Genomic DNA, 22,154 nt, shown 5'->3' with positions numbered 1-22,154 from the left:
AAGGCTTAAATGAATGGAATCCAACTGGTTGATAAAAGCCGTTGTTGTTGTTGTTGTTGTTATATGCCTTCAAGTCAATTACGACTGACGGCAACCCTATGAAGCAGTGACCTCCAAGAGCATGTGTTACAAACCACCCTGTTCACATCTTGTAAGTTCAGGTCTGTGGCTTCTTTTATAGAATCAATCCATCTCTTGTTTGGCCTTCCTCTTTTTCTACTCCCTTCTGTTTTTCCAAGCATTATTGTCTTTTCTAGTGAATCAGGTCTTCTCACTATGTGTCCAAAGTAGGATAACCTCAGTTTCATCAGTTTAGCTTCTAGTGATAGTTCTGGTTTAATTTGTTCTAACACCCAATTATTTGTCTTTTTCACATTCCATGGTATGTGCAAAGCTCTCCTCCAGCACCACATTTCAAATGAGCTGATTTTTCTCTTATCCACTTTTCTCACTGTCCTGCTTTCACATCCATACACAGAGATCAGGAATACCATGATCTGAATGATCTTGACTTCAATGATACATCTTTGCATTTGAGGACCTTTTCTAGTTCTCTCATATCAGCCCTCCTCAGTCCTAGCCTTCTTCTGATGTCTTGACTATTGTCTCCATTTTGATTAATGACTGTGCCGAGGTATTGTTAATCCTTGATAAGTTCAATGTCCTCATTGTCAACTGTAAAGTTACATAAATCTTCTGTTGTCATTACTTTAGTCCTCTTGACGTTCAGCTGCAGTCCTGCTTTTGTGCTTTCCTCTTTACTTTCCTCAGCATTCTTTTCATATCATTACTGGTTTCTGCTAGTAGTATGGTATCATCTGCATATCTTAAATTATTGATATTTCTCGCTCCAATTTTCACACCTCCTTCATCTTGGTCCAATCCTGCTTTCCGTATGATATGTTCTGCGTACAGATTAAACAAATAGGGTGATAAAATACACCCCTGTCTCACACCCTTTCTGATTGGGAACCAATCGGTTTCTTCATATTCTGTCCTTACAGTAGCCTCTTGTGCAGAGTATAGGTTGTGCATCAGGACAATCAGATGCTGTGGCACCCCCATTTCTTTTAAAGCATTCCATAGTTTTTCATGATCACACAGTCAAAGGCTTTGCTGTAATCTATGAACAACATTGTCTTTTTGCATTCTTTCCTGATGTCTCTGACTTCATAGTTCTTCTGGTTCTCTATCTACTAAGTTCAAAGCCTCCAATCTGTTCTTTATTTGATCTTTATATTCTTCTGGGATGTTATTTAAATTGTATTTTGGCATTATGATTGCTTTGTTGTTATTTTTAGCTATACTCTGATTTTCAGTATTACCAGCATGATCCATACCGCAGTCTGCTCTTGGTCTTGTTTTCGCAGAAAGTATGGAACTTCATCTTCTGCTACCAATTATATAATAAATTTGATTCCTATATTGACCATTTGGTGATGTCCACATGTACAGTCGTCTTTTCAGTTGCTCAAAAGAGCCCATAATTTGTGTCTTGCAAACCCATTTTTGCAAACCCATTCAATAGGTCTTTCTCCTGCTTCATTTCTATCTCCTAAGTCCCATTTTCCCACAATTCCTAGTTCTTCTTTGTTCCCTACTGTTGCATTCCAGTCCCCCATGATTATCAGCACATCTTGTTTTGATGTGTGATCAATTTCTTCCTGTACCTCTGCGTAAAATCTTTCCAATTCCTCTTCTTCTGCTTTTGCTGTTGCAGCATAGACTTGGATGATGGTTATGTTAATATGATAAAAGCCTAGTTTAATAATTTCATCCTGGTCTTCTGCTGAAGGGTCCCCACCCTGCTGACTATTACTGTGTTTCAGTTCAGCAGCAGAATACGCTGAGAGACTGAAATTGTTCTCCTGCTGGCTCCTGAAAATTGCCTTTGTGGATGTTGTATTTGTGGCTGTCTCTTCTTCTACATAAACTCTAGATTTGTCTGTCCTGTATAGAAGAGTGGAAGGGCACTGTTGATAGATGATGGTGTAAGTCACATTGGAGAATGAACAAGCAAATGAGCTCCTTATAGTAGGTCTGATGTTAGGGCCTGTAATTACATCTGTCTCACTATGGTGATATAGTTAACAGGTATGTTAGTTACAGGTCCTGGCTTCTGGGTTTGTCGCCGATAGGTGGCAGTGCAGTGTTATAACCCTGTATTGGTATAACAAAAGCAGGCAGGTGGGGGCAGACTCTATTTCAAATCTCTATTTGAACAATTTGATTGGATATTGCCTAAGTTCTGATTTTCAAGTCAAGCAATTTAAATACCTGGGTGTCACGTTCTCTTGCACTCTTTCTTGGGCCACCCACAGAAAACACACAGTGCAGGTAGCCCAGAGTACTACCAAGGCAATCTTTCGGGGTTTTTATACAAATGGGGCCCAATATATTCCAGCAGCCATCCAGGTATTTAAGGCTAAAATCTTGTTTCAGTTACTGTAAAGTGTTCCAGTTTGGATCCAGGGATTTAATCCAGCTGTGGAAAGTGTCCTTTCAAAATTCCTGAGATCTCTATTTGGAATGCCAAGGTGTGTCACAGCCGCGGGCTTACGTCTCGAGGCCGACCTTGTTTCTATTGAATGTGCTGGATGGTCCTTTGCTTTTAGATACTGGCTTAAGGTTGTCTTCAGCGATTCTTCTTTAGGCTATTTAAACCTTCTTTTGAAAGACATTTACACCAGTTCTTGGTCTAAAATTTTTATTGTTAAACTGCATTCATTAGGTTTTTCTTTTGATTTTATCCTTACACAAAATTTCAGGACTGCTAAATTCATTTTAGACCAATGAATTAGGGATATCGACTTTCAACTTTCTGTATCAAATGCTTGCAAAATCTGCTCCCCTACCCATCTTGGTCTGAATTTCCTGTTCCCCAAACATGCTAACTATTTGGAGAATCTGTCTATTCCTAAGTATTGGCATGTATTCTCCAGAGCCAGGTTTGTCTCCCTTCCACTGTCTTGGAAGGGCGATACCAAGGTCCGGCTGTGTCCTTGCAGTGACGAAGTTGAAACATTGACTCACGTCTTTTTTGTATGTAATTTTTATAGGGAGGATCGCTACAGACTACTCGGCCCAATTATGAGGAACTTTCCTGGCAGGCCATTGGTCTGGTTTTTGAAATATTTCCTAGCTGATTTTAATAAGTCTACAACAGAGTCAGTGGCTAAGTTCCTCTTCTCTGCCCAAAGGAGTTGCAAGAGGATTCTTCTCTTTTAACTATTTCTTTTATGTTGTACTTTTATATTTCTGTATCTTAACTATTCTGATGTTTTATTGACTATTTTATTTGAATGGGTCTGTGACCATATATTAATAAACAAACAAACAAACAAACAAACCCTGTATTGGTATAACAGAAGCAGGCAGGTGGGGGCAGACTGAATTTGGTGGGACAGTGCCCCATGTACCCTAATAGATCAACCTCCACTGGTGTGGGGGGAACAAGGGGGGCTTGAGATCCTGAAGATCCATGGCCACCTGGAACACGCCCCATCTTTCTTACACTTACACACACACACACACACACACACAAACACACACCGTACCCTGCTGGTGGAATGTCACCAGCAGGATATCTGTGACTGCAGACCAATATGACAACCTTGAAATTAGTTAGCTACGAGAATATCTGATTTAAAAATTAAAAAAAAAATCTTTCATTTTGTTGTCCGGGAGAAAGGGCAGGATAACAACCTCCTTATCAACATTATCTTACAGGTCTTAATTGTAACCAATTACTTTAAAAGAGGATTCAATTAAAGGAGTATGAGGCTATCATTGGCTACTAGCCATGATGGTTATGTTTTGTCTCCATAGTCAGAGGTGGTATGCTTAGGAATACTAGTTCCTGGAAACTGCAGGAGGGGAGAGTGCTTTTGTGCTCGGGTCCTGCTTGCAGGCTTCCTCAAGGCATCTGGTTGGCCACTGTGAGAACAGGATGCTAAACTAGATAGGCCATTGGCCTGGTCCAGCAGGCTTTCCTTATGTTCTTACAGCAGCTGCTCACTCAGAATATTCGCAGAGCTACGTTGAATCAGTGTTGGGTAAACTCTGGCCCACTAGGCCTCCCTATTTGGCCTGTAGCATGGTTTAGCTCAAGTTATATACACCTGCCCATCACCTGATGTTAGGTGCAGGACAAGTAAACCCTAATCCAATTCATTAGGTGATATATTTCTGTAATTTTGAGTTTATTTTCTCCAAAATAATATTAGAATCTATAAAAACCAAAACAGAAGGTTTAGATATTTTCTCTGACCTTCCTTTGAAGTTTGCTGTGCAGTAACCTCTTTGAATTAGCGTCCTGTGCAAAAGGATTTTTTTGCCCTAGCTAGTGCAAACCTCTTCTACCCACTCCTCCCCAAAACAGACATTAACACAGCCTTCCCAAACATTTTAAATAATTTCATCCCCTTGTCATCATACAATTGGATAGGAAGTCTATGGGATTTTAAACAAGGAGAACGAAAGTTGATTTCAGCTTTCTGATAGTTGCGAAAAGGAAATAATGTTAACTGCCACTTATATTTTCTCTTGCAATGAGGAAAGTATTCTCCCTCTCTTTAGTTAGATCCATAATCACTAGTAAGACATTATTTCTTGCATGTAGATCTCCATGGCATTGTGATCTATTCTCGGTTAGTGCTAAAGCTATTGTCATCTTCCACATTGCTTTACTGTTTTTCAAATCCTTCAGAAGGTTCAAGATTTAGTAGTAATAAAATTGTGGACACTCCTCGATTGCAACATGGCTTGTTGCAGTAAGCCATGTTCTTTACTATAGCATGGGCCTTGCCTTCATAATGAACTATGAATCTGAATCAACTTAACCATTACTGGTTGGAGTTCCTCCCCTCCTTCAAAGCATTCCTGCTGAGAGTTCTTACAAGATGGCTATTTGTTTATCCTCATGTTTTATGCCTCTTAAATTTTGGATTTGGGACACGTGAAGACGATTGAATCTGGCAAAGTGTGGTCTTTGGGCTTTGGAGTTAGAGCTTGGTGGGCTTGTCTTCAATCTGCTGTTGAGAGTTCTGTAACTGGTTTTAATACTGGAGATCCATGCCTACAATGAATCAATTTATGTCCTTTCCCTCCTCAGTTAATTCCTCAAATTTTTAATATTTATCCATCAATTCTGATTTTTAAGACCTTCAAGCTTACGTTTTAAGTCTTCCTGTATTCTTTGGACTTGTTTTAGGTTTTTCTTCTGTTTTTCTCCACATTCCATTGCTGCTTTTTCAGTAATTGCTATATCATCAAGGTGTTCTCCTAAGTCTGCAGTTTTTGTTTCCAGTGGTTTCACTGGATTGTATCCAACAACATCATCCTTAGTACAAGGACTTCCGCCTGCACAAAGGGACTCCAACTCACTCTCCTCTCCCCACATACCCCAAAATCTGTTGTGGGCTTTTCCCTAACCGTCTGGAGCAGATTTGGGGGGCACACAGGGAGAGAAGAGAAAAAGGAAATCCAGTTGCGCAGGTGGAAGTCCTTGTGCCATGGGATGGCTTTATTAGATACAATCCAAATGTCTCTTCCCATTTTTGCTGTACTGTATTCTTTTTTAAATTAGTCATGCTGTTTAGTGATTTCATTTAATAAGCATTTCTTCCCCTCCATCCTTCCTGGCTCTCTTGGAGTTTATGGTGGTGGAGGCATCATCTTGAATCCACGAGTTGCAGTTCGTAAGAGAAAAATCAACTCCTTTGAAATGTGGTGTTGGAGCTTTGCCCATACCATGGACTGCGAAAAAGACCAATAACTGGGTGTTAGAACAAATTAAACCAGAACTATCACTAGAAGCTAAAATGATGAAACTGAGGTTATCATACTTTGGACACATCATGAGAAGACATGATTCACTAGAAAAGACACTAATGCTGGGAAAAACAGAAGGGAGTAGAAAAAGAGGAAGGCCAAACAAGAGATGGATTGATTCCATAAAGGAAGCCACAGACCTGAACTTACAAGATCTGAACAGGGTGGTTCATGACAGATGCTCCTGGAGGTTACTGATTCATAGGGTCGCCATAAGTCATAATCGACTTGAAGGCACATAACAACAAAACCATGCTTTCTCCCTTAAAATAGTTTGCCTCTCTTTCTCTGTTCAGTGCAGAGTGCTTCTGCATATCCCTTTCTGCCTCCTATACTCATTTTCACTGGTGAAGACTGTTTACATCATCAGGGCACTTTTTATCAGAGCAACAAGAGTAGGAGCCATTTTCACAAACACTTGGCCAACCTCAAAGAAGCCTTTGCTGAAAGATGTGGGATGTTAAGAAATACAGTACCCTCAGGGACAGGGAAATTATTGACAACAATAATTTACTGTCAGTGTGTTTTAGGCCAGGGACTATTCCTCTAAGTTATGGGCTGGGTGGGACATTTCTAATATGAGGTTGTGAATTATAGTTTTTTACACATTAAGGAACTAAGAATTCCTTAAAACTAATGGAAGCAATTACAAACGTCCTTAAGAGTAAAAGAAGAGTAGCTGGTATGGGAAATAAACTGTCATATTTGACTTATGAAAAGCTATTTCCCCCAGCTGTAATTAATACATATGCAAAGAGTAGACAAGTTTACAGCTAACTTTTATCTTATATTTCTTCCAGCTGGTGCCAAATGTGCTGGAGTTTGCTTGTAGCACTTTACCATCTTACTGTGTCAAGAAAGAATGAATTACTGTACTCGTTATGAATTACTTGTAATTTATTACTTTTTTGAAGAACGAGTGGGTAATAGAATGAGGGGTAATTTTATTACTTTTGAGGTGCAATTGTAATGTTTCCAACATTACTTTTGGGTGTTATTGGGGGAGGGGGAGCGGGGGAAGTCTTCTGCTTCTCTGATTTGTGGATGAAAATCATGTGCTCTGTGGGCGTTTAGGAGTGATGCGGGAGGAGGTGGAGAGTAAGATGAGGGTGGAGTGGAGAGAAAAAATTGTTTAAAAAATGGACAGTGATGGAGAAGAATGGAGAGACAAAGGAACTGGAGGGCAAGGACATGAATGGAGGAGGAGGAGGTGGTGGTGGCGGTGGCAGCAGCAGCAGCAGAATGGAGATGAACTGTGGAGGTGAGAGACAATGATGTATGTGTGTGTTAATACTGTGTTTGCACTTGGTGCATGAAGTGGTTTCCACCATCGTCTCTGGCTACTTTGCTGTATTTGCAGTGTTTTAACATTTTTGCACCCCAGGGGAAAATGTTTGCTTGGGTGGGTGTGCCTGAGTTGGTGGCAGGGCAAGGGTCCAGGAGGTGACTGAGTGAGAGAGACAACGGTTGCTGGCTGAGAGTGTGGGTTTTTGCACTTGGTTTGACGCATGAAGCTCTGAGGGGTGGCCTCTGCCTTCCTTCCTGCCTCCCTTACCAGTAAAGAGACCACCATTGCTATCTTATGGATAAAAAAAATCATTCTACTACCCTCTGTGTGTGTTTAGTTCTAATGCTGTTTTAGGCTACTTAGGCATGCAGCATCCTTGTAGGGACTCTAGGTTTTTTTAAAGTAACAATTGTAATTATAGTGATTACTTCTGAGTAACGATAATCAATTCCTTTCAGAACAATTTTAATTGTAATGTAATTGATTCCATTTTGGGGCCATGTAACAGTAATTGTGATTTATTCCTTTTTAAGAGTCATCTTCCAAGCTCTGACCATTGGCTCATCTAGCTCAATATTTTCTACAGCTGACTGGATCTCTCCCAGCCCTACCTGAAGATGCCAGGGATTGAACCTGGGGCCTTCTGCTCTACCACTGGGCTATGGCTGTTCCCAGTCTCCATATTCTTTATGAAAATGCAATATACAAATATCTTAAATGAAGATACCTTGTGATGAATCCAGTAACCTCCTTACTTGCACTGTGTTATCAATGCATTGTTTTGTTCAACCTGTGGCTGCTGAAGGCAGGACCCTCACCTGAGAGCAGCTGCCTGTGGCAATTTAGACAGGAAGGGAAAGTGACTAGTTTGTAACATCACACAGCGGTGACAACAGCTCTTCTATTCACCTGCCCTTATCTGTAAAATATCATATTGGTCAATAAACTCTGATTACCAGCAAAATCCCCGGAGCAAAACTTGCTTAATTACCTCAGAAATGTTATATAATAAGCTATGAGGCAGTGAACATAAACAGATAAAGAGATGAGTTTTAGTGTTCAATAGCAGCAGATACTTTGAAACTTCATAACCCTAACTAGCATTTTGTTAGAATACGTATTTTATAGTTGAGCTCCAAACCAAATGTCATAATTCCAGGTATAATACTCTATATGCATATATATTACCCCCTGCAATCTAAAGGCTTACATAACCCTAACTAGCATTGTTAAAATACGTATTTTATAGTTGCTCACCAAACCAAAAGTCATTAAGTCCAAGTACAATATTCTATATGCACGTATATTACCCCCCTCCCTGCAATCTAAAAGTTTGGGTGCTGGAAGAAATGGTGCTAAGTTGCAGGTTAAAATGTAATCACATGTGTCATAAGACCTTCTGCATTGTGGGTTTGTAAAACTAGGTCTTCATCTTAGAATCTCTTTTGAAAGCCAATATCCATTTGGATTACTAAACAATGTTTCAGAAGATGCCTCCCCTCCACCCCAGAGTATCCACAGTAAAGTCTCCACAAAGCTGGCATTAGGAGTCAAGCATTTCCTGACAAACACTTAGGCTTTCATCCAATCGCCCCTTCAAGCTATCCCTCTGTGTTCTATATGGCTACTCTCCCTCTGATGCTGGTTTAGGGAGTGATCAAGGCATCAGCAATCTAACACTTGCCTCCCCATTCCAGCCTTATCCCCAGCATTGCTCTGTGAGAGGCTGAAATCCAACAAGTGCAGGTTTCCCTGTTGTTACATCGCCAGCTAATCTCCTGAAAATACAGAAGTGTTATGTGTTCCAAGTTCTTGAGTACAGGAGATGGGAAGATGGCCTGTTCTGGATGGGGTTCAATTCCCTTGGAAAGAGCAGGTTCGTAGCTTGGGGGTACTCCTCAATCCAGCATTGTCATTTGAGGTTCAGGTGGCCTTGGAGGCTAGAAGTGCCTATTTCCAGCTATGGCTGGTTTGCCAGTTCCATCTTCTTTTGGACACAGATGACTTGTCAATGGTACTCCATGCTCTGGTAACTTCCAGACTGGATTATTGCAATGCGCTCTACATGGGGCTTCCCTTGAAGATGACTTGGAAACTTCAACTGGTCCAAAATGCAGTGGGCAGATTATTGGCTGGGGTTCCTTTTAGAACTCATATAACCCCTGTTCTAAAACAGTTGCACTAGTTGCCAGTTCATTTCTGGGCTCAATTCAAGGTGCTCATGTTAGTCTTTAAAATGACTTAAGTCCCAAATATCTCAGAGATCATCTGCTTCCATACAGATCCTCTAGGGCAGTGTTTATTTATTTATTTTATTTGTTTCATTTTTAAACCGCCCATAGCGAATAGCTCTCTGGGCGGTGTACAAAAAGATTAAAATACAAAATATCATAATAAAATCAGCCAAACAATAATAAACACAAACAAGGAACAACAGAAATCTAAAAGTTAAACACATTAAAATGCCTGGGAGCATAGCCAGGTCTTAACCTGGCACCGAAAAGATAGAAGCGTAGGTGCCAGGCGTATTTCTTTGGGGAGGCTATTCCACAATTCGGGGGCCACTACAGAAAAGGCCCTAGATTGAGTAACTGTCCTCCGGGCTTCATGATGTGTTGGTACCCGGAGGAGGGCCTTAGCTGCTGAGCGAAGTGACCGGGTAGGTTCATAGTGGAAGAGGCGTTCCACAAGATATTGCGGTCCCACGCCGTGTAAGGCTTTATAGGTCATAACCAGCACCTTGAATCTGGCTCGGAAACAGATAGGTAGCCAGTGCAAATGGGCCAGAACAGGTGTTATATGTGCTGACCGGCTGGTCCTCGTCAGCAGTCTGGCTGCTGCATTTTGCACTAGCTGAAGTTTCCGAACTGTCTTCAGGGGCAGCCCTACGTAGAGCGCATTACAGTAATCCAGCCTAGAAGTTACCAGAGCATGAACAACTGAGGCGAGGTCATCCCTGTCAAGATAGGGGCATAGCTGGGCTACCAACCGAAGATGGTAGAACGCGTTCCTTGCCACCGAGGCCACTTGCGCCTCAAGAGACAAGGAAGGATCGAAATGCACCCCCAGACTACGAACCTGTTCCTTCAAGGGGAGTGTAACCCCATCTAGAACAGGGTAAACATCCACCATCTGAACAGGGAAAGCATTCACCAACAATGTCTCAGTCTTGTCTGGATTGAGTCTCAGTTTATTAGCTCTCATCCAGTCCATTATCGTGGTCAGGCAGTAGTTCAGCACATCCACAGACTCACCTGTAGAGGATGAAAAGGAGAAATAGAGCTGCGTGTCATCAGCGTACTGGTGGCAACGCACTCCAAAACTCCTGATGACGGCACCCAGAGGCTGCATGTAGATGTTAAAAAGCATGGGGGACAAAACCGACCCCTGAGGGACTCCACAATGGAGAGTCCAAGGTGTCGAGCAATGTTCCCCAAGTACTACCTTCTGGCGACGATCCGCCAAGTAGGAGCGGAACCACTGCCAAGCAGTGCCTCCAACTCCCAACTCCGTGAGTCTCCCCAGAAGGATACCATGGTCGATGGTATCAAACGCCGCTGAGAGATCAAGGAGAATCAACAGAGTCACACTCCCTCTGTTCCTCTCCCAACAAAGGTCATCGTACAGGGCGACCAAGGCTGTTTCAGTGCCGAAACCAGGCCTAAAACCGGATTGAAACGGATCCAGATAATCGGTCTCATCCAAGAGCGCCTGGAGCTGACCGGCAACCATCCGCTCCAGAACCTTGCCCAAAAAGGGGACATTCACCACCGGTCTATAGTTGTTTAAGTTATCTAGTGGGCCACCAGATGTTGTTGGACCACAATTCCCATCTTTCCTGACCATTGGCAATGCTGGCTGAGGCTGATGGGAGTTGTGGTCCAACAACATCTGGTGGCCCACTAGTTGGGAAAGGCTGCTCTAGGATGTTAAGATCAGCAGAGGGGGCCTTCTTGGTAATTCCACCACCCCCAGAAGTTTGGATGATGAAGGCCCTGGAGAGAGCTTTCTCTGGCAGCCCCTCAGCTGTGGAATTCCTTCCCTACAGAGGTGCATATGGCACTTTTGCTATACAATTTTCAGTGAATGCTAAAGACACACCCCTTTACCCTGGCCTTTGGCTCCTGAGATGTAGGTTTTCAGAAGCCATCCTATTCTTGTGATTGAAATCTTTAGATTTTGTAACCTCTCTGGGACCTATTGGTGAAAAAAATGAAATGGACTGCCATTTGACTAGAAGTAAATGGACTGCTTTCAAGTTGATTCTGACTTATGGTGACCCTATGAATAGGGTTTTAATGGTAAGTGGTATTCTGAGGTGGTTTACCATTGCTTTCCTCTGAGGCTGAGAAGCAGTGACCGGCCCAAGGTCACCCATTGAGCTTCATGGCCGTGTGGGGATCCAAACCCTGATCTTCTAGGTCGTGGTCCAACACTCTAACTACTACACCACATTGGTGAAGGGTGGGCAATCAATCAATCATATTAATAATAAACAGGTAGGGAGAGTAGCTCTCCTCCAGCACCACATTTCAAGTGCTGGAGGAGAGCTTTGCGCATACCATGGGCTGCGAAAAAGACAAATAATTGTGTGTTAGAACAAATTAAACCAGAACTGTCACTAGAAGCTAAAATGATGAAACTGAGGTTATCATACTTTGGACACATCATGTTGTTGTTATGTGCCTCCAAGTCGACTGCGACTTATGGCGACACTATGAATCAGCGACCTCCAAGAGCATCTGCCACGAACCATCCTGTTCAGATCTTGTAAGTTCAGGTCTGTGGCTTCCTTTATGGAATAATCCATCTGTTGTTTGGCCTTCCTCTTTTTCTACTCCCTTCTGTTTTTCCAAGCATTCATGTCTTTTCTAGTGAATCAGGTCTTCTCATGATGTGTCCAAAGTAGGATAACCTCAGTTTCATCAGTTTAGCTTCTAGTGATAGTTCTGGTTTAATTTGTTCTAACACCCAATCATTGGTCTTTTTTGCAGTCCATGGTATGGGCAAAGCTCTCCTCCAACACATTTCAAATGAGTTGATTTTTCTCTTGTCTGCTTTTTTCACTGTCCAACTTTCACATCCATACATAGAGATCAGGAATACCATGATCTGAATGATCTTGACTTCAGTGATACATCTTTGCATTTGAGGACCTTTTCTAGTTCTCTCATATTGGCTCTCCCCAGTCCTAGCCTTCTTCTGATTTCTTGACTATTGTCTCCATTTTGGTTAATGACTGTGCCAAGGTATTGATAATCCTTGACAAGTTCAATGTCCTCATTGTCAACTGTAAAGTTACATAAATCTTCTGTTGTCATTATTTTAGTCTTCTTGACGTTCAGCTGTAGTCCTGCTTTTGTGTTTTCCTCTTTAACTTTCATCAGCATTAGTTTCAAATCATTACTGGTTTCTGCTATTAGTATGGTATCGTCTGCATGTCTTAAATGATTGATATTTCTTCCTCCAATTTTCACACCTTCTTCATCTTGGTCCAATCCTGCTTTCCGTATGATATGTTCTGTGTATAGATTAAATAAATAGGGTGATAAAATACACCCCTGTCTCACACCCTTTCCAACTGGGAACCAGTCAGTTTCTCCATATTCTGTCCTTACAGTAGCCTCTTGTGCAGAGTATAGGTTGCGCATCAGGACAATCAGATGCTGTGGCACCCCCATTTTTTTTAAAGTATTCCATAATTTTTCATGATCAACACAGTTGCTGTAATCTATAAAGCACAGGGTGATTTTCTTCTGAAATTCCTTGGTCAGTTCCATTATCCTATGTATGTTTGCGATGTGATCTCTGGTGCCTCTTCCCTTTCTAAATCCAGCTTGGACGTCTGGCATTTCTTGCTCCATATATGGCAAGAGCCTTTGTTGTAGAATCTTGAGCATTACTTTACTTGCATGGGATATTAAGGCAATAGTTCGGTAATTACTGCATTCTCTGGGATCCCCTTTCTTTGGAAGGACACATCATGAGAAGACATGATTTCACTAGAAAAGACAATAATGCTGGGAAAAACAGAAGGGAGTAGAAAAAGAGGAAGGCCAAACAAGTGATGGATTGATTCCAAGGAAGCCGCAGAGCTGAACTTACAAGATCTGAACAGGGTGGTTCATGACAGATGCTCTTGGAGGTCACTGACTCATAGGGTCGCCATAACTCGTAATTGACTTGAAGGCACATAACAACAACAGGGAGAGTAGCAGGGTACTGTTTCTTTATCAGGTTGCAGGCCATATATTCAATAGTAATTGGGCCTCTGGCTGGTTCCCTGTAATTTATAGGAATTCCTATTGTCAGAATTAAGTGAGATGAAATGCTAAAGGCAGATACATACATACACACAGAGACAAAAAAATTAAAAGGGTGTATGCATGCTTGTTTACCCTGTGTTCATAAGGCTGCTGTAGACATTATGAAGGATAAGAAAAGCAGGAAATAACAAATACTGTTTCTAACATACACAAGTGAAGCTTGAAGCAGGGATTAAATCTCGGCATGTTCTGAAGAAACAGGATGGAACAATGTGAAAACCAAGCAGGTCTGGGTCTGGTCAGTCAGTGCCTGGATGGGAGACCGCTTGAGAAAGCTGAGCCCTGGGCTCCTTTGGGGGAAAGTTTGTTGTTCTTGTTATGTGCCTTCAAGTCGATTACGACTTATGGCGACCCTATGAATCAGCGACCTCCAAGATGGGGGAAAGCAGTGCAAGATTTAAATTTAATAATTAATAAACAACTGTAGAAGAGGGACAGAAAAGTAATAAATGAAACAATACAACGCCAAATTTTGTCTTCCCCCATTTCCGAAATATGGCCCTTGAGCCAGGCAAATGGGCTCAGCCCCTCATTTCTGTCGATCACAGGTCTCCCGCAGCCAGATGGAATACTAGCCCCGCCAAACGACACCACCGTAACAGCAGCCAGCTCCCCTCCCCCCCCGCCCGCGAGGAAAGGGCAAGGGCTTTGGAGGTCGATCATCACGATATGGCCGGGCTTGCTGCCTCTTGCTTCCCGAATTCGGAGGGATCCTGCCATGGTGGACTCTTTCTCCGGGCGGAGACGAGTCGCTCCTCCCCCACCGGCGGCTGGGGACTAGTACTGGTCCGCACGTTTCGCAGGGGACCGCTGGCGTCTTCATCCCCTCGAGATTGCTAATTCACACACACGCGAGGTGGAGGTGGTGGCCCTGTCGATCAACCGAGCGCCAGTAGGGACAGGACAGGGCAGGGGGAGGAATCTTTTCAAGCGCTACCATGTCCCGGTCCGCCCCTGGGCGGTGCTAAGCACCAGCCCCAGGCGGAGGCGGTGTAGCTCAGAAGGCTCAGGTGTGTCCTCGGAAGCGGTAGAGTGAGGGCACTTTGGCCGGCCGCCGCGTACCTAGCTCGAGCTATGCTGCCCGCTGCTGTCCGAAGATGGCTGCATAGACCCAAGGTGAGGCTGGGTACTCCTCACGGCTTCAAGAGGGGCTCTTCCAACCCCGGGACGAGTTGCCTGCTTGCTTGCCTGCCTCTCTTTCTTCCTGTCTCTGTCTCTGGATTAGGCCTGGCGAGGTTCTCTCTTTCTGTCCATTCTTCAGTATGTTTCTTTTGGGGGAACCTTCTCACGTGTCACTGGCCTTTCCTCCCCTAGTTGCTGCTCTCCAGTACGGGACCCGTCTCTCTTTCCGGTCAAGGGTCCGAAAGGAATCCGTAGTTCTTACTTCGTTGGAGCGATTTCTTTTGAACCTTTACTCTTTCGGAGCAGTAATAATAATCCCTCTAAGGCTGCAAAAACAAAGGCGGCTGAATACAGATGAGTTAGTTCCAACTCCTTAAAACACCCCTTTCTCCGTTGCCTTCACGATCGGCGTGGTTACGAATGGAAAAGAGGAGTTTCCCTTTACAGTACTTTTTTCCAAAGCCTGCTTATGGGTGAAAGAAGGATTTCAGTCCGTGATGGTGATTAGTCGGTATAGAAACTGGATGTAGTAGTTCTTCTGGAATGATCTAAGGTTACAAAGGTGTGTCTTTGTGTACGGCTTTGTATTTGTTTCTTCATTCTTTCACTACTACCGCCACCCCGCTTTGCTCTCTCTCTGTCTCTCGTGTGTTGGTAAACTTGCCACCCTAGCAGATGTGGTGTAGTTTGCACTAAAGACAACCTGTGTATGTGTGTTTCCTCCACTGGTTGTTGTCTCTGGCTGTCAAGATCCCTGTTGTGTGGGGTGGTGTCTTTCTTGGTATTTACTAGGTGATAGTGGGGGGAACTTGGAAGAGACTTAAAATATAATCCAGTCCAGTGGGAGACCGCTTCATGATTTTTCTGCTTGCTATAGCAATTGTAATGTGTTGTGCTAGATGCTGTATGATTTTTAATTGTATTTCTATTGCTTTTTGGTTTCTTATATTCAGTGAAGCAGTGGTCTGGGGTCTTGGGGGGTGTCTTAGAGCCCTTATTTTTTGGGAGCAGGGTCCCTGTGTGTCCAGCATCCTAAGAGCCAATCAGCGTGAAAGGGGAGTGTGTTAGCTGCTGAGAAGAGCCTTCTAACATACTTCCTTTTCCTTTCCTGCTGATTGGAGCCAATCAGAGTGAAGGGAGACGAGTCTGCCACAGAGAAGACTCTTCTCAGTAGCTAACTCCCCATTCATGCTTATTGGCTCCTAGGGACATATGTTGTTGTGGGAGAAGACATTCACAAGGATCTCATTCTCAACCCCACAGCAAAAAAAAGGATGTGGTTGTGACTATCATGAAGGATCCTGAACTTCTGAATTTGCCACTACACTACTTATATTGTATTTTATTTATTTATTTTATTTAATTAAATTTTTATACCGCCCATAGCCTGGGCTCTCAGGGCGGTGTACAACAGAGAAAGCATTTCATATACAATTTAAAATCTAGTCATCATAATCAACAATATAGATATACATCAGTAAAAAAGTTAAAAACATAATTAAACCCATAAAGAAATGCAAGTTAATAGATAATTACAAAAAAGTGTGGCATACAAACTGAGTTTTATTTTTTTAAAATACCAATACTAAAAATACTAAAATGCCTCGGAAAAGAGGAAGGTTTTCACCTGGCGCCGAAAAGATAGTAATGTGGGCGCCAGGCGTACCTCATCAGGAAGGGTGTTCCATAGTTTGGGGGCCACTACCGAGAAGGCCCTCTTTCTTGTAGTCGCCTTCCGGGCGTCTTTCTGAGTAGGCACCCGGAGGAGGGCCTTCGTTGTTGAGCGCAGTGTATGGGTAGGTTCATATCGGGAGAGACGTTTCATCAGGTATTGCGGGCCCGTGCTGTGTAAGGCTTTATAGGTTAAAACCAACACCTTGAATCGGGCCCGGAAACATATAGGCAGCCAGTGCAGGTGGGCCAGAATCGGTGTTACATGTTCTGACCGCTTGGTCCCAGTTATCAATCTGGCCGCTGCATTCTGCACGAGCTGCAGTTTCCGAACCATCTTCAAGGGCAGCCCCACGTAGAGTGCATTGCAGTAGTCCAATTTTGAGGTTACCAGAGCATGAACGACTGAAGCAAGATGTTCCCTGTCCAGATATGGGCGTAGCTGGGCCACCAGTCTAAGTTGGTAAAAAGCACTCCGTGCCACCGAGGCCACCTGCGCCTCAAGTGACAAGGACGGGTCCAAAAGGACTCCCAAGCTGTGCACTTGCTCCTTCAGGGGGAGTGTAACCCCATCCAGAGCAGGTCGAACATCCATCATCTGGTTAGGGGATCCATTTACTAACAGCATCTCAGTCTTGTCTGGATTGAGCTTCAACTTGTTCGGTCTCATCCAATCCATTATCGCGGCCAGGCATCGGTTTAGCACCTTGACGGCCTCACCTGAACAAGATGAAAAGGAGAAGTAGAGCTGCGTATCATCAGCATACTGATGAAAACGCACTCCAAAACTCCTAATGACAGCGCCCAGCGGCTTCATATAGACGTTAAAGAGCATGGGGGACAGAACTGATCCCTGCGGAACTCCATATTGGAGAGCCCAGGGCGTCGAGTAGTGCTCCCCAAGCACTACTTTCTGGAGACGACCTGCCAGATAGGAGCGGAACCACTGCCAAGCAGTACCTCCAACTCCCAAATCCTCAAGCCTCCCCAGAAGGATACCATGGTCGATGGTATCAAAAGCCGCTGAGAGGTCGAGGAGAATCAACAGGGTTATACTCCCTCTGTCTTTCTCCCGACACAAGTCGTCATACAATTTGTTTTCCATAGAATTCAAATACAATATAAGAAACAAAAGAAGCAATAACATACAATATACATATTTATTTAATGTGGATCTGCTGCCATGTGAATTAAGTTTGCAGATTACTCGTGGTCCACACTGCAGACCACAGTTTGGGAACCCCTGACCTAGTCCAACCCCCCTATTGGTTTGGGTCCTACACTGTTGAGCAACAAATCAAATTTGCTCCATATATGTTACAGCCCTTCCGATATTCACCTTTTGTGGATGGCATGCCATTTCTAAGCTCCAGGGTAAGCATGTGGGTTGTGATGTTCCACTTTCGTCTCATCTGTTAACTTGTGCCAGTAGCAGCACTACAAGATTTTTTTCTTCAAGGGTCTCTGTTGTGCTTAGGTTTGGTCTGTAGGCTTGCTTTGGGAGTTTTCATATAGGTCTCCAGTTACCATATATTGTGTTGTGTTTCTTTCCCTTCTTCAGAAAACTGTGAAACCATATTTATACAGGCCTTTGTAATTTGATTTTTTTTAACCAATCTTTATTATTGATGCTTGATTGATGTTTTAAATTATGATTTTATAGTTGTTTTTACTCGTTTTTCAAATGTTGTACTCTGCCATATTCTTATGAAATAGTGGATAATAAATAAATCAATACAGCTAAAGAAAAATACATATTTGACATATTAAGATAGGTATTCATGAAAATGCTTATCTCCTGCTTTTCTAGCACATAATGAGCCACTCAAAACAGCCAGGACAAGTTAAAGCTATCATTCAGTGAACTAAAAGAAAAAAGAGACCAATAAGCTCAGTAAATAATCAGCAGTGTGGTAATCAACAGCAAGTTTAGGAGTCAGCTAAATTATAATTATGTTAAAATGAAAGTATCTTAGTCTGATATTAAAGTCAACGAGAGAGAGGGCTTTGTAGACCTGACCTTGTGGCAAAAGGTAGCAGCCCTACACCAGTTGTTTAGAGGGGGAGGTCTGGGCCAGTTGTGGATGGAGTTGAGAGTTTGAAGTATCATTTCTTTGGAAGGATGAAACTGAAGGTGTGGGTGAATGCAACTGGCTCCACAGGAATCAGTGTCATCTATTGGCTAGAAGGGGTTGACTTCCTGCTGACTTGTTTATGACTCATCTTCTACTCTGCCAAGTATACCAAGGTGTAATTTGGGAAAGAATAGTGTGTGATGCATCAGTAAACACAATTGGGATTGCTGTCTCTAGTCTAGGGAATAAGCCTGGATCTGTGTTGTGTGCTAAATAGCTCAGCTGAGATAACTAGTTAACACTAAACTTACGGTACTGGAGGAGCTTTCATTTCTCATAAAATTATAGAATACAGTAATAGAGTTGGAAAGGGCCTATAAGGCTGTTGAGCCCAATCCCCTGCTCAATGCAGGAATTCAATTCAAAGCATATCTCATATCTCCTTGTCTTATGGAAGGGAAAGAGTCACTACTTCTCCATCAAGAAAGTCGAGGCAGATTTGAAAAATCACTTTGATTCCAAGAGTTATTTATGAGTCATACGATAAATGTAGTTAAGGCTGTTTATTGGGAAGGAGAGCAAAGGGATGCGAATTACAGCCTACAAATAGCTGACAGAAGTGTAAATACCTCATGGAATTCTCTGCCTTAGAACTTGTCTGAGACCAAAAACCTTAGCAGTATTTAAGAACGAATTTTGACAGTTATGTGAGAGACTAGGTTATTCAAAGCTGGAATAATAACATGCCAGCAGATTTTTTTTTGAATGGATATAAACTCTACTAAAGGAATGAAGCCACCCTCTAATTTGGGTGTGTGTGTTAATGTCATGTTGGGGAGCGGGGGAGAGAGATATTGTCAAAAATATCAGTGAATGATATAAAACAATGTTGAAGTTATAGACTGGATCCTAAACTAGGTAGGTGAAAGGATGATTTGGTCCATTATTTACCATAATCTATGAACAGTATAGAGAGCCAGTGTCAGAGGTTGGAAGTAACTAGTTACAAGTAACAAATTACTTGTAATTTATTACTTTTTTGAGTAACGAGTGGGTAACTTCATTACATTTTACTGGTAATAGAACTAGTAGTAACTTCATTACTTTTGAGGAGTAATTGTAATGTTTCCAGCATTACTTTTGCGCATTACTTGGGGGGGGGAGCAGGGGAAGTCTTCTGCTCCTCTGATTTGTGAATAAAAATCATGTGCTTCAAATTGGGCTTCTGTGCAGCGTTGTTCTTCCTTAATGTTCTATTGGTGCTTAGGAGGTGACAAGGGAGGAGGTGGAGAGCGAGACGGGGTGGAGAAAACAATTGTTTAAAAATTGACAGGAGTGGAAGGAGAAAAGAGCTGGAGGCAATATATATATACAAAAATGTATGTGTTGGGGTATCATCATTGCTGGGGGTGGGGTGAGGGGATGTGATTCTGTTAATCTTATGGATAAAAAAAATAATCTACTACCCTCTGTGTGTGTGCACTTATTTTTAATGTTGTTTTAGGCTACTTAGATGTGCAGCAGCCAAGGCCAGCACCTTGTAGGCAATTTTTTTAAAGTAACTAAAATGCAATTGTAGCAATTACTTTTGAGTAAAAGTAATCAGTTACTTTCAGAGCAATTGTAATTGTAACGCTAATTACTACTTTTTGTGGGCCTTGCAACTGTACCTGTAATTTATTACTTTTTAAAAGTAATCTTCCAAGCTCTGGCTGGTGTGGTGTATTGTTTAAGGTGCTGGACTACCACCTGGGAGACCAGGATTTGAATCCCCACACAGTGGTGAAGCTCACTGGGTGACCTTGGGCCAGTCACTGCCTCTCAGCCTCAGAGGAAGGCAATAGTAAACCTCCTCTGAATACCGCTTACCATGAAAACCCTATTCATAGGGTCGCCATAAGTCAGTCTCGACTTGAAGGCAGTCCATACATACATAGTGTACAAGCTAAATTGTTGTAACAATGGCAATGGGTTGTACAAATGAATATAGTGCATAAAGGATGAAATCAAAGTTTTGGGAAGAAAAAATATGTAGGTCCTTGGACTTTGGGGCCAAAGACGTAATTAGAACTAGTCTTGTTTACTACAAGCTGATTAGTTCTATCTTATGCAATTGATTTTAAGACCATGCTGTTTAATTTCTGGGGCTGAAACTGATGGATGTATTTATTTTAAAAATGCTATTGTGGCTGTAGCATGTTACTGTAATAAGGAATGGGGAAGAAAATAGTAATGTTCAGCTTCTACACTGCAGTAGTTTTTTGTTTACTGAATTGTAAATGACCTTTTCCTTCCAGATTCTCAAAAAGGCACCTATATAAAAATGTTGGTAATATGCAGGCTTTATTTAACAGATACAGATAAAAAGCTGCGTCGTGATTAAACTGAAATGTGTTAACTGGCAAACAGTCTTCCTGATATGAATTTCTTGGAAAATTATTTTAACTAGATGAGAAAGTTAAAATGGATGGCCAGTTGCTGCTAACTTGAAGCAGTTACAGCCTTGGCTGTTAAGACTAATATTATTTTATTTTAAAAACACATTAGTTCCTGGTATTTCTTTTTCACTAAATTTCTCATTATCCACTGTAATCACTTTATCTCATACAATTTATCTTTTTATTATGAAGCCAAGTATCTGGAGCATGTTAAATTTTCTTTCCCACTAATTATTATATAATTTGATGGAGCTCTCAAATTTTTATGATAGTTTAACGTTAGCCTCATTCAGAGCTGAATACCAGTAGTGTTGGTTTCAGCACTGCCTAATACAGGAAAAAAGGTTATTATTTTCCCCTATGCTCTTATGTTGGTAAATTTTTAGCATTGCTAATTGCTTTTATTTTGTGATATGCATAATTAGTTATGCAGGTGTTGTTTAAATTAAGATTACTTGATCCCACTGACACGGGAACAAGTTGGCTGAAACCTCTGTACTCTAACAGAACTAGCCCATGCTATAGCCTGGTAAAGCTAATTATCATTCCAGTGACAAGCTCTGTCTGTGCTATTATTACATCAGAGAGAAGAAAGGGGTTGCATGACCGAGGCTACAGTCTTTTTACCTGCGAGTGTGTCCCATTGAACTCAGTGGGACTTACTTCTGAGTAGATGTGCATAGAATTATGCTGTGAATGTTCCTGCATCTTGCACAGTGCTGTGGGACTTAATATCCAGAATTGGTATAACAAAATTTGGGACTTGGCAAAAATGGAGAAACTAACATGCCACCTTAAGTCCCTAAGGCTGCAATCCAATATATGTCTACTCAGAAGTAAGCTCCATTGGGTTCAATGGAACTTACTCCCAGATAAGTGTGTACTGGATTGCAGCCTAAGAAACCCAAAGACAACAGATTCATTTTCAACAACTTGGAGTAACTTTATTTCTTTTGTTAATCAGGAAGATGGTAAGACACAAGTCCCCAGCCAGGTATACCAGATATGGGACTCACAAAACGTTCATACACATTTGGGAATTGGGAGATGATCCTTTTAAAGATAGGCCCCAAGATAACCTAAATGCCAGAGAAACACAAAATTAGAATATATAAATTCTTCTCCTCACCTGCACCTTGGATTTGATTAAATCATGCATTATATATCTATACTGTTTAGATATGTTTATGCTATATATGTTATTTTGAAATATTGTAATTATAATAGCTTTCTTAGAAATTAATACATGGGGAAAAACATGCACATGAAAAACTAGTTTTCTGTATGCAAGAATTTTTGTTTTAGTGAGGAACATTCAGTCACGGCAGTCTCCACAAGATTTTGGTGCAGTTCATGTGCATGTTGACACCTCACTGAGAACTAAGCCATAGGTAAATAGAAA

The 22,154-nt window shown here is 42.0% G+C and overlaps 1 protein-coding gene across 3 annotated transcripts in view; it reads left to right on the top strand.

Moving 5' to 3' along the window:
- The first annotated feature begins 14,235 nt into the window (after positions 1 to 14,235).
- The window catches only part of ZFYVE28 (zinc finger FYVE-type containing 28), a 34,683-nt gene continuing 26,764 nt past the window's right edge, over positions 14,236 to 22,154 (top strand). The window contains exon 1 of one of the 3 annotated variants that reach the window (XM_061617603.1): positions 14,236 to 14,562. In XM_061617603.1, the coding sequence (XP_061473587.1) occupies positions 14,521 to 14,562 (42 nt within the window). In that variant the 5' untranslated portion in view covers positions 14,236 to 14,520. Of the gene's footprint in view, positions 14,563 to 14,900; positions 15,131 to 22,154 lie in introns of those variants that run through there. The other 2 variants (XM_061617602.1, XM_061617604.1) reach the window with 2 other exon arrangements.

The sequence above is a fragment of the Rhineura floridana genome, chromosome 3 (assembly GCF_030035675.1).
Source record: "Rhineura floridana isolate rRhiFlo1 chromosome 3, rRhiFlo1.hap2, whole genome shotgun sequence".
Taxonomy (NCBI): Eukaryota; Metazoa; Chordata; class Lepidosauria; order Squamata; family Rhineuridae; genus Rhineura; species Rhineura floridana.
The sequence above is the reverse complement of the archived record's forward strand: the minus strand, read 5'-3'. Positions and strand labels throughout refer to the sequence as shown.